Below are 13,940 nucleotides of genomic sequence, written 5' to 3'. Positions count from 1 at the left end.
TGTCCTGAAGGCAGGGGGTGGCCCATCCCATTTTGCTGCCTGAGGCGAAATGGGAAGGTGCCGCTCCTGCCCACTGCTGCTCCCTCCCTCCCTCCCCACTGCTCTGTTTACTGGAAGCAGCGGCTTCTGACGAGATCTCATGAGACTTCATGAAAGTCTTGTGAGATCTGGCCAGAAACTGCCACATCTCTGGCAGGGGCAGCAGGGCACCCGTGGGGGCACCAACCCGTGTGATTCCACCACCCGAGACAGCTGCCTCAGTCCGCCTCATGGGTGGGCCCTCGGCCTAAAGGATCGTTCTCCAATGAACACAGGCCTGAGATGCGTCCAACATGCCGGGGGGGGGTTGACGTCACACATGTGCATGATGTCACACGTGTTGCACGGGAGAACTGTTGTATCAGGAGAGGCCGCCCAGACCTCCTCCTGATGCGACATTCTTGTGCCAGGTCACGCTAGTCTGTGCAGTCTCCTGATGCTGTGGGGCCCAGGGCAACGTCCCATCAAGCATCCTCTGCCCCCCAAGATTGAGGGGGAGCTGAGCCCCATCCTAGATGACATGGGGGGATGTAGAGGCCTCAGCCGCATACAGTTGGCATACCTGCCACTGAATCAGCCCCCTTCCACACCCCTCTGCTGTGGTTCCCCACCCCCATTACCTGAGCCTAGAGGCTAATAATAACAGAGACACCTTATTTCTGCGGTTTAACGTTGTTTTAAAATGTTTTATATTGTGCCTTAATTGGTGTAACCTGTCCTGGAATCTTATGGTGAAGGGTGAGTTAAGTAATAGTAGTAGTTGTCATTATCGTCATCATCATGATGATAAAGATAATAATGATAATAATAATTATGACAGACCATCCAAGTGTCCCTATTTTCCAAGCACATCCCTGATTTAGAGAAGCCGTCCCAGTTTCTGATTTCCCAGAATGTCCCACTTTTCCTTAAAGGTAAAGGGACCCCTGACTGTTAGGTCCAGTCGCGGACGACTCTGGGGTTGTGGCACTCATCTCGTTTTATTGGCCGAGGGAGCCAGCATTTGTCCGCAGACAGCTTCCAGGGCTTGTGGCCAGCATGACTAAACCGCTCTGGGGCTAAATTGATGTCTATGAAAAGTATGTGGTCTCATCAAGGCCAACTGGTTTAGGTAACGGTAAAGGTAATGGACCCCTGGACGGTTAAGTCCAGTGAAAGGCGACTATGGGGTTGTGGCACTCATCTCACTTTAAGGCTGTGGGAGCTGGTGTTTGTCCAGACAGTTTTCTGAGTCATGTGGTCAGCATGACTAAACAGAGCGCACAGAAATGCCATTTACCTTCCCGCTGGAGCAGTACCTATTTATCTACTTGAACTGGTGTGCTTTCGAACTGCTAGGTTGGCAGGAGCTGGGACAGAGCAACGGGAGCTCACCACCGTCATGGGGATTCGAACCACTGACATTCTGAACCGCAAGCCCAAGAGGCTCAGTGGTTTAGACCACAGTGCCAGCTACATGGCCTCAGTGAATTGTATAGAAGTTATTATGCAGAAGGTTGCTCTACAAGCTGTTCGGCATTTCTCCAAGCTGATTATTTTAGTGTCAATTTTACAGAAAGAAAAGGAAAACAATGAAAACAACATCCAGCTACATTCATATTTCTGTATTTCATCTTGGCATCATGTTCAAAATGCAGGCAAAATGTCACCTCTTGCTTTGGCAAAGTTTGCAAGGCGGCTGATTGCTCTGTGTCTTAGGACCGAGCTGGATGTGTGCAGGAAGATGCTTAGCTGAGGACCCCGCTACACCCTAACAGCTGCAGAGCAGTGGGCAGGGTGCAGTTTGCAGCAGAAGAAAGCTGTGTGGGGCAGGGCGACACAGGCCCGGCAGCAGAGACAAGCAACAGGTTTCAGGCAGCGTCATGGAGCATAGACAGGAATTGGTGTCTGAATGGTACAGCAAGAATTGAGGCCATATGGTGTGGAAGGGTGCCACTTGACTCCAGTTTAGGCAGCAAAATCTCTTGGGCCAGACCCAAACAAGTGGGTGGGAGTTGCTAACTCTTCCACAACCCTCCTGCCACCATGTTAGTTATGGGTTCCTAAAATGGAAATGGTTTACTTGGGTTTTGCAGATTGCCAGATGACTTAGCGAGGATTTTCTGTCAATTTTCTGTTCCCTGCCATCCCATCTTTTTGCTGTATAGCATTGCCAGGCATAACCTTCTCTTCCAAAAGTAAAAGCTGGCATAAATTAATTGGTTGTCACAAGCCACATAGTCATACACATGTAATGTTTTTCAGGAGCAGAACTGTCAAATCTTTTTTCTTAATGCAAGATATATATTTTCGCAAGAGCACCGGGGGAAATCGCCCATGGAAAATAACGCTTTTAAGGTTGAGGCCCAAATTGCCTGCCAAGCAAATACAGTAGGTGGGCCTCCTGCAACTGCACATAATTTGGTCTTCTAAAATAAGGTATGCTATTGAGATTAGTATAGTATATTTAGGTGGTTTTTTCTGCCTGAAACAAAGTCTATTGGTAAGATGCTTACAGCCTAAGCTTTAGCACATTTACTTAGAAGGAATTGCTTAGAAATTAATTATTTTCATAAAACCATCAAGGAGAACCCTAACTGATGGAACATAAAGATGTACATAATTTGTGTATTTTGATTTGTGCGCACCTAAAATGTGTTGTTATGTACCTATATGTGTGTATAAATGCACATATTTTAAACATGTGCCCATCAACTACTGTTAAAGTTTGAATTAAATAAGATGAATTGATTGTCTGCACATTTTGCATTTTTTTCAGCACCAGAGATGTTTGTGTTGTTCTGTGTCACAAGTCTGGCCATCTGTACAAGTGGGCAGCCTCTTCTCAGCCAGTTTAAAGGCGAGCATTATTCCACAAGATACGTATGTAGCATACCTGGGTTGCCAGGTGCTGCAGGTCTTCCTGGAGATAATGGATTACCTGGGCCTCACGGGCGCATTGGGATCCCGGGACGAGATGGCCGAGATGGCAGGAAGGGAGAAAGGGGCGAGAAAGGCAACCCAGGTACTGAATATTCACTCTCTTCTTTCTTTCTTTAAAAAACAAAACTCTATCAAAACCATTTTATAATATTGAGTGGTATTCAGCTAAGTTTTACTCAATGTAGTCACAAGGAAATTATTGAGCCTGGCTAGGTTAGGTTCATTTATTTCAGTAGTCTACTCTGAGTTGAATACCACCCCTAGATTCCAGTGCCAGCCCTGTAAAATGCTTTATTGGAAGTATTCAACACAACATAATTCAAATTTGTTTAATTTTGCATTGATTGACAGGGGTTCATTGCATTTGTTCCATTCAGTTGATTCTACTTGATGCAGCTCTTAACTAAACTTAACTTGCTCTCTTGGAAATGAATATTTTTAATTTAAAAAACAGGCAAGATTCACATTGTATACTTTGATAGCCCGTGTATTTTGGTGGAGACAGTGGGAGTCCTGCTATCAGACAAATATATTCCTTGGACAAATAAAGGAAGAGAATTCTTTAAAGCTATATTGCCACTGGCTGTGAGCTTCATTTGTATCTAATAATCCTGGATTATTTGTGTGTTTAATAATAACTGGATGCTAGCCAACTAAGTCACATATTAGAGCCTTTGAAAACAATGGATTTAAGTGACTTTCTTCTCTTTTAAGGTTTAAGAGGAAAGACTGGCCCTGTAGGACCAGCTGGAGAGAAGGGAGACCAAGGAGAAGCTGGCAAAAAAGGACCCACCGGGTCAGGAGGTGTTAAAGGCAGCGTGGGTCCCGTGGGTCCCGTTGGTCCCAAGGGGGAGAAAGGAGACAGAGGAAAGCCAGGTTTACCAGGAACCTGCAAGTGTGGGCAAATAGTTCTGAAATCCGCTTTTTCTGTTGGGATCACGACGAGTTACCCGGAGGAAAGGCTGCCAATTGTTTTCAACAAAGTCCTTTTCAATGAAGGAGGGCATTACAACCCTTCGAACGGGAAGTTCATATGCGCCATCCCAGGGATCTATTACTTCTCCTATGACATCACTTTGGCAAACAAACACCTTGCCATTGGCCTGGTCCACAATGGGAAGTTCCGGATAAAGACCTTTGACGCCAACACAGGGAACCACGATGTTGCTTCCGGGTCCACCGTGATGTACCTTCAGCCGGAGGACGAGGTCTGGCTTGAGATCTTCTACACGGATCAGAACGGCCTCTTTGCCGATCCCACGTGGGCAGACAGCCTGTTTTCAGGATTCCTCCTGTATGTTGATACAGACTATCTTGACTCCCTATCGGATGAAGATGAACTGTGAGGCTGGAGATAAGCGGCCTCTAAGTGAACACAAGACAATGAACAGAATCTGGCCTGCGCTGTTACTGAGACAAATCAAGGAAGGATTTTTGTTTTACTGATGAGGCCTCTGAAGCAGAAGACTTCTCCTGCAGTAACAGATGCTGTCTGCTGCTGCTTTTATTAAGCAGATGGTTCTACTAAGTCGATGTACATAACAGTCCTCTCAGAAACCATGCTTATAATATTTAAGCAAATGTATGATAATGTACATGCAGTTTTATATAAAATATGTTGAGTAAATGACTGGATTGCTATTTCTGTAAAGCTAAATATAAATGATATCTGTGGTAAATACTTTTATGGTTCAAGGGAGGTAAGTGTTAATAAAGTAATGCAATAAAAAATTGTAAATGCAATTATACTGCTGTTCACTCTTTGAAATGATTTGACAACAGTCAAGACTTGGAAAAGTGTGCAAGCTGATTCCTGTATTCCTGTATGCCTTCCCTCCACCTTAATTGCCACCCTGTGTTGCAAATAGGAATGGAATTTTCTGGGAAAACTCAAAGCCAAACGTATCCACACAGTTTTTTTCAAATTCCCATACTGAGCCTTAATCTCATCAAGCAGCTAAAATTACAAACAATTCCACGCATAATATATGTGTGTTTATAAAGGCCAGTTTTCCTAAGTTAAGCTGCACATAAGCATATAATATTAAAAGGTAAAAAAAGGTAAAGGACCCCTGGACGGTTAAGTCCAGTCAAAGACAACTCTGGGGTTGCAGCGCTCTTCTTGCTTTCAGGCCGAGAGAGCCGGCGTTTCTCCACAGACAGCTTTCCAGGTCATGTGTAGCACTTGAATAAACAACTTCTGGTGCAACGGGACACCGTGACGGAAACCAGAGTGCACAGAAATGCTGTTTACCTTCCCGCCACAGCAGTACATATTTATCTACTTGCACTGGCGTGCTTTTGAACTACTAGATTGGCAGGAGCTGGGACAGAGCAACAGGAGCTCATCCTGTCGCTGGGATTTGAACCGCCAACCTTCCGATTGGCAAACCCAAGAGGCTCAGTGGTTTAGACCACAGCGCCACCTGCATCCCTGCATATATTATACATAAGAACATAAGACGAGCCTGCTGTAGCAGACCAATGACCCATCCAGTCCAGCATTCTGTTCTTACAGTATCCAACTAGATGCTTGAATCTGCCACTGGTTCAAGACAGGGTATGCACCACTTCAATGCCTTAACTGCCACATGATGCTGAGGGTGCTCGTCGCAGCCAGATAAATGCATTGCTGGCCAACAGGGTATGAAAGCAGACAGTGCCTGGCCAACCAGTGAGACCCTGACCAGAAATAAGGGCTTCTGATTTGCCCACTTGAACTTAAGGTTTTGTCAGGCAATTACGCCCAGCAGACCAGCTACAACATGATCTCTAACCACCCGGGGATGGTTGCTAGGAAAAAGGGGGAGGCCGTAAACATGGCCCGCCCAGGAAAGGGGGTGAGCGGCCATTGCTGAGCCTCCTTACCCAATTGCACTCTCATTTTTCATCCCTGCTTACAACACATTTTCATAGCAGCTACTTCCAAATTGATCGTCGAAGTGATAACATGGCAAAAATAATTCATTAATTCCAGCTGTGCTCCTGCCTCTAAGTGCAGCTACTCACCCTCTGTGTTAACAGCCACATAAAGCTAGAATGAAGTGTGGACTCACAAGTGTCTTAGCCACACCTATGACTGAAATTGAGTCACTAATATACGTAGTGGGAAAGACAGATGTTACCCTTTAACAGGGTCATGACAGCAATGGAAAAGTGAGTTCAGTTTCCTTAGATTTCCCCATGTGAATTATGTATTTTCAACTGCTGAATAATATTGGCATGCATTTCCTTAAACAAGAAACATCTTAATCATTGCTCTTGTAGGTACTGGCAAAAACTGCTTAGGAATATGGGTGTATTTTGTTAGAGACACACACAGCGTGCCCCACCGCTACTGCCCATATTCAGCCCGGCCATGTTTACCTCAGTGTGGCTGGCATGAGAAGAAGCCACATCTTCCATCACAGGCTGAGCCAATTCCAACTGCCTCAGGAGGGCTTTGGCATGGACTGTCTCGTGCGGCACCAGGGAATAAGAAGGATCACAGCCTGAATGATCCTGGTCCCACATGTTCCTCTACCAGATTTCAGCATGAAGCAGCTCCGGTGAGTAACAGCTACAGAAATAAACAACAAATATAGAATAAACAATGAGTAGCAGCTATAGAATAAACAGCACATCCCCAACTTCGTAGCTTTTCTTGAAATACACACAATGGTGATTTACAACAATGGTTTGTTTGAAAGCCCGGCAATTTATTTTTCACTATTTGGTAACAAATATGGGTCGCAACTGACCCCTTTAGATAGAGAGCATGCACAAATCACTGCAGGTTTTTCTGCTTGCTCTTGCTCCCCACCATCATTCTGCAACCCATTTGATTTATAGCTGAATGCTGAGAAAGGAGCCTGTCTTGCCCCTCCTGGTGGCAGAACACAGTCTCTGGCATCTCCGAGTAAGGCAAGGAAACACTGCAGCCTGAAACAACTGCGTCAGTATAGAGACAACAGTCAGCAGCAAGATGAACCTATACAGTGGTACCTCGGGTTACAGACGCTTCAGGTTACAGACTCCGCTAACCCAGAAATAGTACCTCGGGCTAAGAACTTTGCTTCAGGATGAGAACAGAAATCGTGCTCCGGCAGTGCGGCAGCAGCGGGAGGCCCCATTACCTAAAGTGGTGCCTCCGGTTAAGAACAGTTTCAGGTTAAGAACAGACCTCCAGAACGAACTAAGTTCTTAACCCAAGGTACCACTGTAATCTGACTCACAGTGGGGCAGCTTTGAATGTTTGCATTTTCTTTCTTTAAAAGAAATTTAAAATGCTGTGTGTGTGCGCATTCATTCAATGTTATGTACATTTGTTTTATTGCTCTTTAAGAAAAAAGGTAGCATTCATTTTTAAATATTAAAGAGACTTCTTTGGGCAGTGAGTTAGTGACCTGACTTGTTTCCCACAAGCCACTGCTGTGTACAACAGCTTTTGCTGCAAAGAACGTATTTCCAAGAGAATTACATCAAAGTTCTATGAAAAACCTATTTCCTTCAAATTTAGAAACTTCGGGGAGGAACAAAAATATAAATAAAATTATTGGGCACACTGAATTCTTCCCTCCCCCGACTGCACAGCTAGGCATGAAGAAGATGTAGAAGAGATGAACAACACTCATTATTCACAGGTATTCCATGGCAGATACAGAAAAGCTCCTCAGAAAATATCAATATTGGCAAAATAACAACAAGATGGCTTGAGTGTGTGCTTTCTGATGGTGCCTGTGGCATAGCTTGGGTTGCCAGTGCCCAGGGCTGTGCAGAGGGGGAGGGAGGGAGGAAAACGGACGGAGCATGCTGTCCTCCACCACCCCGCATTCCCAACTGACAATAAAGGTAAAGGAACACATTTCTAGCATTTCATAGAATCAGAATTATAGAGTTGGAAGGGACCCCCCAAGGGCCATCTAGTCCAGCCCCCTGCAATGCAGGAATCTCAGCCAGAGCATCCATGACAGAGGACCATCCAACCTCTGCTTAAAAACCTGCAATGAAAGACAATCCACAATCTCCCAAGGAGGACCTTTCAGTGTCGGACAGCTCTTACTGTCGGAAAAACTGATGGACTTTTGGTATCAGACAAAATGAGTGGGAACTATCCTGAGTGCCTTTCCTTGCCACCCGAAAAATCCTTCCAGGTGTTCAGGGCCTTTGTACTAGGGTTGGGGAAGGCTGGGAAGCTGTGGCTCTCTGCAGATTCCATCATGCTGACCACTGGCCATGGCTGGCTGGGAGTTGGGAGCCCAATGACATATTGATGGCCACAGGGTCCCTCACGCCAGTTTTGTACCACCAGTGGCCAGTTCCCGGTCTCTCCTCGTGTCTGTTTGCACAGTTAAAACACTTTTCTTCTAGCTGGTAAGTGGTGCTGGCAAGTGTCCATGCTCCACCATTCATTCCAAAATGCTGCCTGGCAGTTGAAGAGTCTGCAGTCAGAACTATTTACATCTGATGGGGCCTGTGGCGTAGCATGGATTGCCAGCACCCGGGACTCTGCAGAGGGGGAGGGAGGGAGGAAAATGGACAGAGCATGGATGCTTATTCAACTGCCTAATGATGTCCATGACACCTAGGAGATAGCAGCTGCAGAGCTAAGAGTCATTCCTATTTCTGGGGAGGGCACTTCCTGGTTTGCATGGAAAAGCCATTTTCAATGGAGCCTGTGATGGAAGCGCACAGCTCTATTGAGGCAGCACCGGGTGTTGAAATTTTGTGCCTCTAATAATTTTGCGCCTGGGGCAACCGCCCCAGTGGCCCTCGATGCCCCATGCTGGATAGCGCCCAAGAACACTTCCATAGCCATTTGGGAACTGCACAACTCTGGCAGTGTAAAGGAAGGAGATCTAGAACATGTGCAAGGAATCTGAAAAACAAAATCCATGCCAAGAGCAAAAGTGATGCTTGTGATAAGGAGAGTGAGGCCACAAGTAGACATGTGGGAGATTGCCTGTCTGATACTATCGGTCACAGGGGGAACCTGTAGATATTATACTGGTATCTATATTATTTCTAAAAGAGCAAAAGTAGCTGTGTTGGCCAAATTCCACAGTAGGTCAATACCATTTTTAAATTAGCCAGAATATTGCAAAATAGTGAGCAAGCTCCCCGTAACTCTTCATAAGGCTAGTTTACCTCCCCCTGAAAAAAGTTCTGAAAAGTTTCCAAGTATATTCATTAGGTTATAGTGGCTGTCAAGACATAAAACCTGTTTACATAAGGGAATGTGAACTAATGCTGTGTTCTAAAATACCCATCAACATGACTGGCTACTATGAAATGCCCATTGGACCTTCTGTTCCCTGGTAGAGGCTGAGCACATTTTATTGTAGGATATAGGAAAAGTGTCTTGAGTGTGTGTACATTACGGCCTTGCTTCCCATTTTCAATGAAATCAAACATTTAAAAAACACCACCACCACCACTTTTTGGCAGTAACAGATTTAGCATTTGATACATCTTTAATATGCAGCATGGGTTTATTTATATTTTAGTGAGAAATTTGGTGAATCAATAAATGGTAACTGTGGCTTAATGTAGAGCATCCAGTTCATTTTTATAAATCTGTTCCAGAAGATGATAAATCTGACTCAATAGGCCATTAATCTGAACCCCTAGGTGATAAATATGGCTAGGAAAGCCATCTATCTGAGTCAATAGGTTATATATCACCTACTGAACTGCATCTGCCCTGTCTTATTTAATAGTTATATCTTTCCCTTTGAGTAATTTATCTTTTCAAGAAACAATTTATTGCTTGCTGTTTAAATTCAGCATGTAGGACATTTATTGAAGGAAGCGTACACATTTCAGTAGCATGTAATCTGCCATGTGTGATTTTTAGAAGCATCTCATGCACACATCACATTAGACTGAGTGCTTTAGGGATGGGCTTTCCGTGAGACATTTTTTCTTGTTTTGTTACACACTTTTAACTTGCCATCCATCATCTGTAGAACAAAACGTTAGTTTATAAAGTAAATTAAAATCAGAGCTATTGAGAAATGTAATCCAGTGTACTTTATTGCTTTTTTTTGCTGAACTTGTTGATAGTAAATCACTTTCAGCTGCTAGAGGGTGCTAAATCCCATTGATTTGACCAAAGTCCAGTTCCTCAATTAGCTCTTTGCAATTCAGAGCCATATGTAAATTAGCCAAAGTGTAGTGCAGTATTAGGAATAGACTCCTCTCGGGAGGAAAACTCACCTGGTAGAGCCACCTCTCTCATGGAATTCCTGATTGCCTTCCATTGTATTCTTGCACATAAGAGAATGGCTGCTGTTTTCCCACATGGGATAATTCTAAAAAACCAGACTGCTGCTTCTGCAGATACTATTACAGAGGCAGCAAAGTACTGTATTTTCACGACTCTGCCAGTGGCTGGTCTTGTGTGTGCAAGCACAGTATATCTTTAAGAACAGACGGCACAAATATTTACTGCATTCCTCTATTTAATGCACACAAATATTTATTGCACATATATCCCGACTGTCATAATGGGAGTCAGAGAATCATAGAACAGTAGAGCTGGAAAGGACCAGTGGGGTCATCTAGTCCAACCGCCAATGCAGTAAACTTTTCGTCCAACATGGGGCACAAACCCACAAGCCACATGCTCTCCTGACTGAGCTCTCCCACATAGTTGGCAGCCTGTTGGGCCAGAGAGATCTAGGTTTTTAAATCCCTGCCCATCCACAAAGCTTAAAAGGTGACCTTGGGCCAGTTAGTATTACCTGCCTCACATGCTTGTTGTGAGGACACAGAATAAATTAAATCATAAAGCAGCGGCAACAGCAAAGGGGCGCACTGCTTCTGACGTGGCTGGCAGCAGTCCTCGACTCTGCACAAGTCTCTGGGATCCTGTTGTTTCACATATCCTGCCAACTCTTTATCTTCATAGCGCTGACATGAACATTGGGCTTTGCCATCACTCCCTGAAGCGGTCTGCCAAATGTGACAGATCTTTCCTTAGCTGAGAAGGAGAAGAACTGGAAGAAGATACTAACAAGGCTCTTGTGCCAGCAGAAATTCCCACTTCTCTTGGGACTAGATTTTTGTCTGCTTGGATTTTTGTCTGCTACACGGTACTTAAAGCCACACAAACTGTATAGCAGTGGCAATCCCAAAGATGAAAACTAGGATAGCTGGTGATATCTATTTTTCTTTAATTTCAAACATTTAGATCTGATAATACATCATATACAAAAAGGAGGTTATGACCATCCTCTTCTGTGGCAAAAAAGGGAGCTCTTATTTTACCTGAAAAACTATTATTATTATTATTTTATTTAAAGACATTTTGGACAAAAGCATGCAAGTCAACAGAGCACAATGCTTTTGCATGCACTAAGTACTGGATCTGGCCTGGGAAAAGGTACAAGGGGGCAATTTTATACTGCTCTTTGAAGAACTGAGTATTTTCTTTGGGGGATTTTTTTGGTTGAAAACCTAAATTTCAGCAACCTGCAACATGGATTGATCTCAAATGTTTAGATGAATTATAGCCTCACAACTCTATTGCGCCCACTGTCCTGCAAACGGTGTTGGCAAGAGTCTGGTGCCAGTGCTGCAGGTTCGATCCCTGGATGGGGCAGCTGCATTTTCCTACATTGCAGGAGGCTGGACCAGATGATCCTCAGGGTCTACTCCAACTCTAAAATTCTATGATTCTAAGAGTGTGGAGGATTGCAGCCTTATTTATTTTTACATGGAAGACTGGGCCTTGTCTGGACAGGGCTGAAGGAACAACGGCCGACTCACTTGTTCCTAGTCACTGCCGCTGTAAAATGTTGGTTTTCTCCGTTGAGTCCTGCATTGCAGGGGGCTGGACTAGATGACCCTGGGAGTTCCTTCCAACTCCACGATTCTGATTCTAGAGTTCGCAGGGTATGGGAAACAGAAGGATCCCAGTGGACTGCAGAGGGCAAAGACTGCTGCCAGCCAGATTAAAACAGTGGCGTAGCATGGGTTGTCAGCACCCGGGGCAAGGCAAGTAATTTGCACCCCCTAACCCGTGGATTTGCACCCCCTAACCCATGGATTTGCACCCCCTAACCTGTGGATTTGCACCCCCTAACCCGTGGATTTGCGCCCCCTAACCCGTGGATTTGCACCCCCTAACCCGTGGATTTGCACCCCCTAACCCGTGGATTTGCGCCCCCTAACCCCCTAACCCTAACCCCCAGATGTTGCGCCAGGTGCGGCCGGGCCCCCCCTGCACCCCCCACGCTACGCCACTGTTAAAGCAGCCTGTCCCTTCATATGATTTCATAAACAGGCGTCTTTTATTGGAGTCTTTGGCTCCCCAATAAAATATGTGAGCCCTCCCCCCCCCCCAGATGATGTCCATTGCCATTCAAATGGTGTGCATGGGCTGCATCTTGTGATCAACTGTGGGGTTTTTAATAATCTGTTGGGAGCCCCTCAGAGTGGCTGGGGAAATCCAGCCAGATGGGCGGGGTATATTATTATTATTTATTATTTTTATTGAAGTTTGCACCCCGATTTCATATGATTGCAAAGGGCAGCTCCCGCCCCAATCCCAGGGGGCAGATATCTGAAACCCCCAGCGACCGACACGCCCGGAGGCCTCTGCCTCCGTTTCCCCCCTTGCATCCCCTCCCACCCGGCCCGGCGGCGCCCCGGACCCCGCGCCCCAGACCCCGCGCCCTAAGGGGAGCCTGGCGCGCGGCTGCCGGGGACGAGGGGAGGAGCTGGGCGCCGGAGAGCCGAAGCGCGCAGCCGCCGCAGGAAGGCAGGCAGGCAGGCGTCTCCGGCCCGCCCCGCCGTCTCCGGGGGAACGGCGGGCCGCGCCACGGAGTCGGGCGCGCGCTTCCTCCGCTCTTGCCGCCAGAAATGAGGGGCCCGCGCGCCCTCGGAGGAGCAAAAGGTATGTGCAAAAAGGAGAGGGGGGCGCAGAGGAGAAGCGGCTCGGAAGGCGAGTGCATTTCTCCGTTGGGACTTCGCCTTCCTCGGGCGGCGGCCTGCGGCATTTCTGGGCAAAAGCCCGACCTGCCAGTGGCGTCTCACACCTGCAGTAACCGGCGAGGATGTTCCCGGCCATTCACGGGCCAACCTGCGAACGCGGGCGCAGGGGCGCCAGCTTGAATAAAACGACACAAGACGCGGTGCGCACACACCGTCTGAATGGCAGTGCCCATCAACTCGGAGTTGGTTCTTGTGCCCAGTGACTCTTCTGAAATTCGAGATGAACCCCATTGTGCCCCTCTTATACCGTAAAGTTGTTCCAAAGGATTATTTCAAAGACACCCCCCCATCTGTTCCCTGGTTTATGCCAACTCGCTGCAGTTTATCATAAATGTCTCAACCTGAGCCCTAAACTGTAGTTACTGTGGTTTATTGAAACAGCCATCTTCAAACCATGGCTTATGATTAATTGCAGTTTAGGATTAAGATTAATCACAGGGGGAGGAGAATGGAAGAACATCTGAAAAGCCCAGTGCTTGTCTATGTAATGATAAACCATAGCTCTTATGTTGAAATGTAGTCAGCACATCTGATTATGCTGAGAAACTTCTTTGGAGCAAGCTGGTTTTATGGTGGCATTGTGCCTTCTCAGTGAGCAGCTACTGCCCCACTGGGTTACCTGCAGATGCATCTCAGGCCACATTTACCTTCCATCACCTGTTAATGTGTTTCAGCTGCTTGACTGCTCACCTCTCTCCAGTTTCTAACAACATTGCAAATCTTTGTTTTGCAAGCTAAAGTCATTTAGATAAGGAACTTGAGAACCCTCTCTGGCAAGGTCAGCCACTTGCTGCTCGTTCAGGTACATAGAATAAAGTGTTCAAGCGAGATGCTCCTGGAATGAGCAGTGCATGGATGTGTGTGCACTAGTGAAAAGCAGCCACACACACATTTATTTCTTGCGTCATTGGGAAAGCCATCTTCCACCTGGGTCACCTAGAAGCCACCCATTGTTGCTTAGCAATGGGATCTCCAACCCTTTCTCACTCACACTCCTTCTT

The 13,940-nt window shown here is 46.1% G+C and overlaps 1 protein-coding gene across 6 annotated transcripts in view; it reads left to right on the top strand.

The window, feature by feature from the left end:
- Nucleotides 1–4,704, top strand: part of C1QTNF7 (C1q and TNF related 7) — a 42,144-nt gene extending 37,440 nt beyond the window's left edge. For 5 of the 6 annotated variants that reach the window (XM_081925771.1, XM_081925770.1, XM_081925769.1 and 2 more), the window contains 2 exons: nucleotides 2,798–3,043; nucleotides 3,676–4,704. In XM_081925771.1, coding sequence (XP_081781897.1) covers nucleotides 2,806–3,043; nucleotides 3,676–4,307 — 870 coding nt within the window. In that variant the 5' untranslated portion in view covers nucleotides 2,798–2,805 and the 3' untranslated portion in view covers nucleotides 4,308–4,704. Of the gene's footprint in view, nucleotides 1–2,053; nucleotides 2,458–2,797; nucleotides 3,044–3,675 lie in introns of those variants that run through there. The other variant, XM_081925772.1, reaches the window with a different exon arrangement.
- Nucleotides 4,705–13,940: the final 9,236 nt, after the last annotated feature.

This window comes from Podarcis melisellensis (assembly GCF_964234715.1).
Source record: "Podarcis melisellensis genome assembly, chromosome: 9".
NCBI lineage: Eukaryota > Metazoa > Chordata > Lepidosauria > Squamata > Lacertidae > Podarcis > Podarcis melisellensis.
Note: the sequence above shows the minus strand (reverse complement) of the source record. Positions and strands in the feature narration are given on the sequence as shown.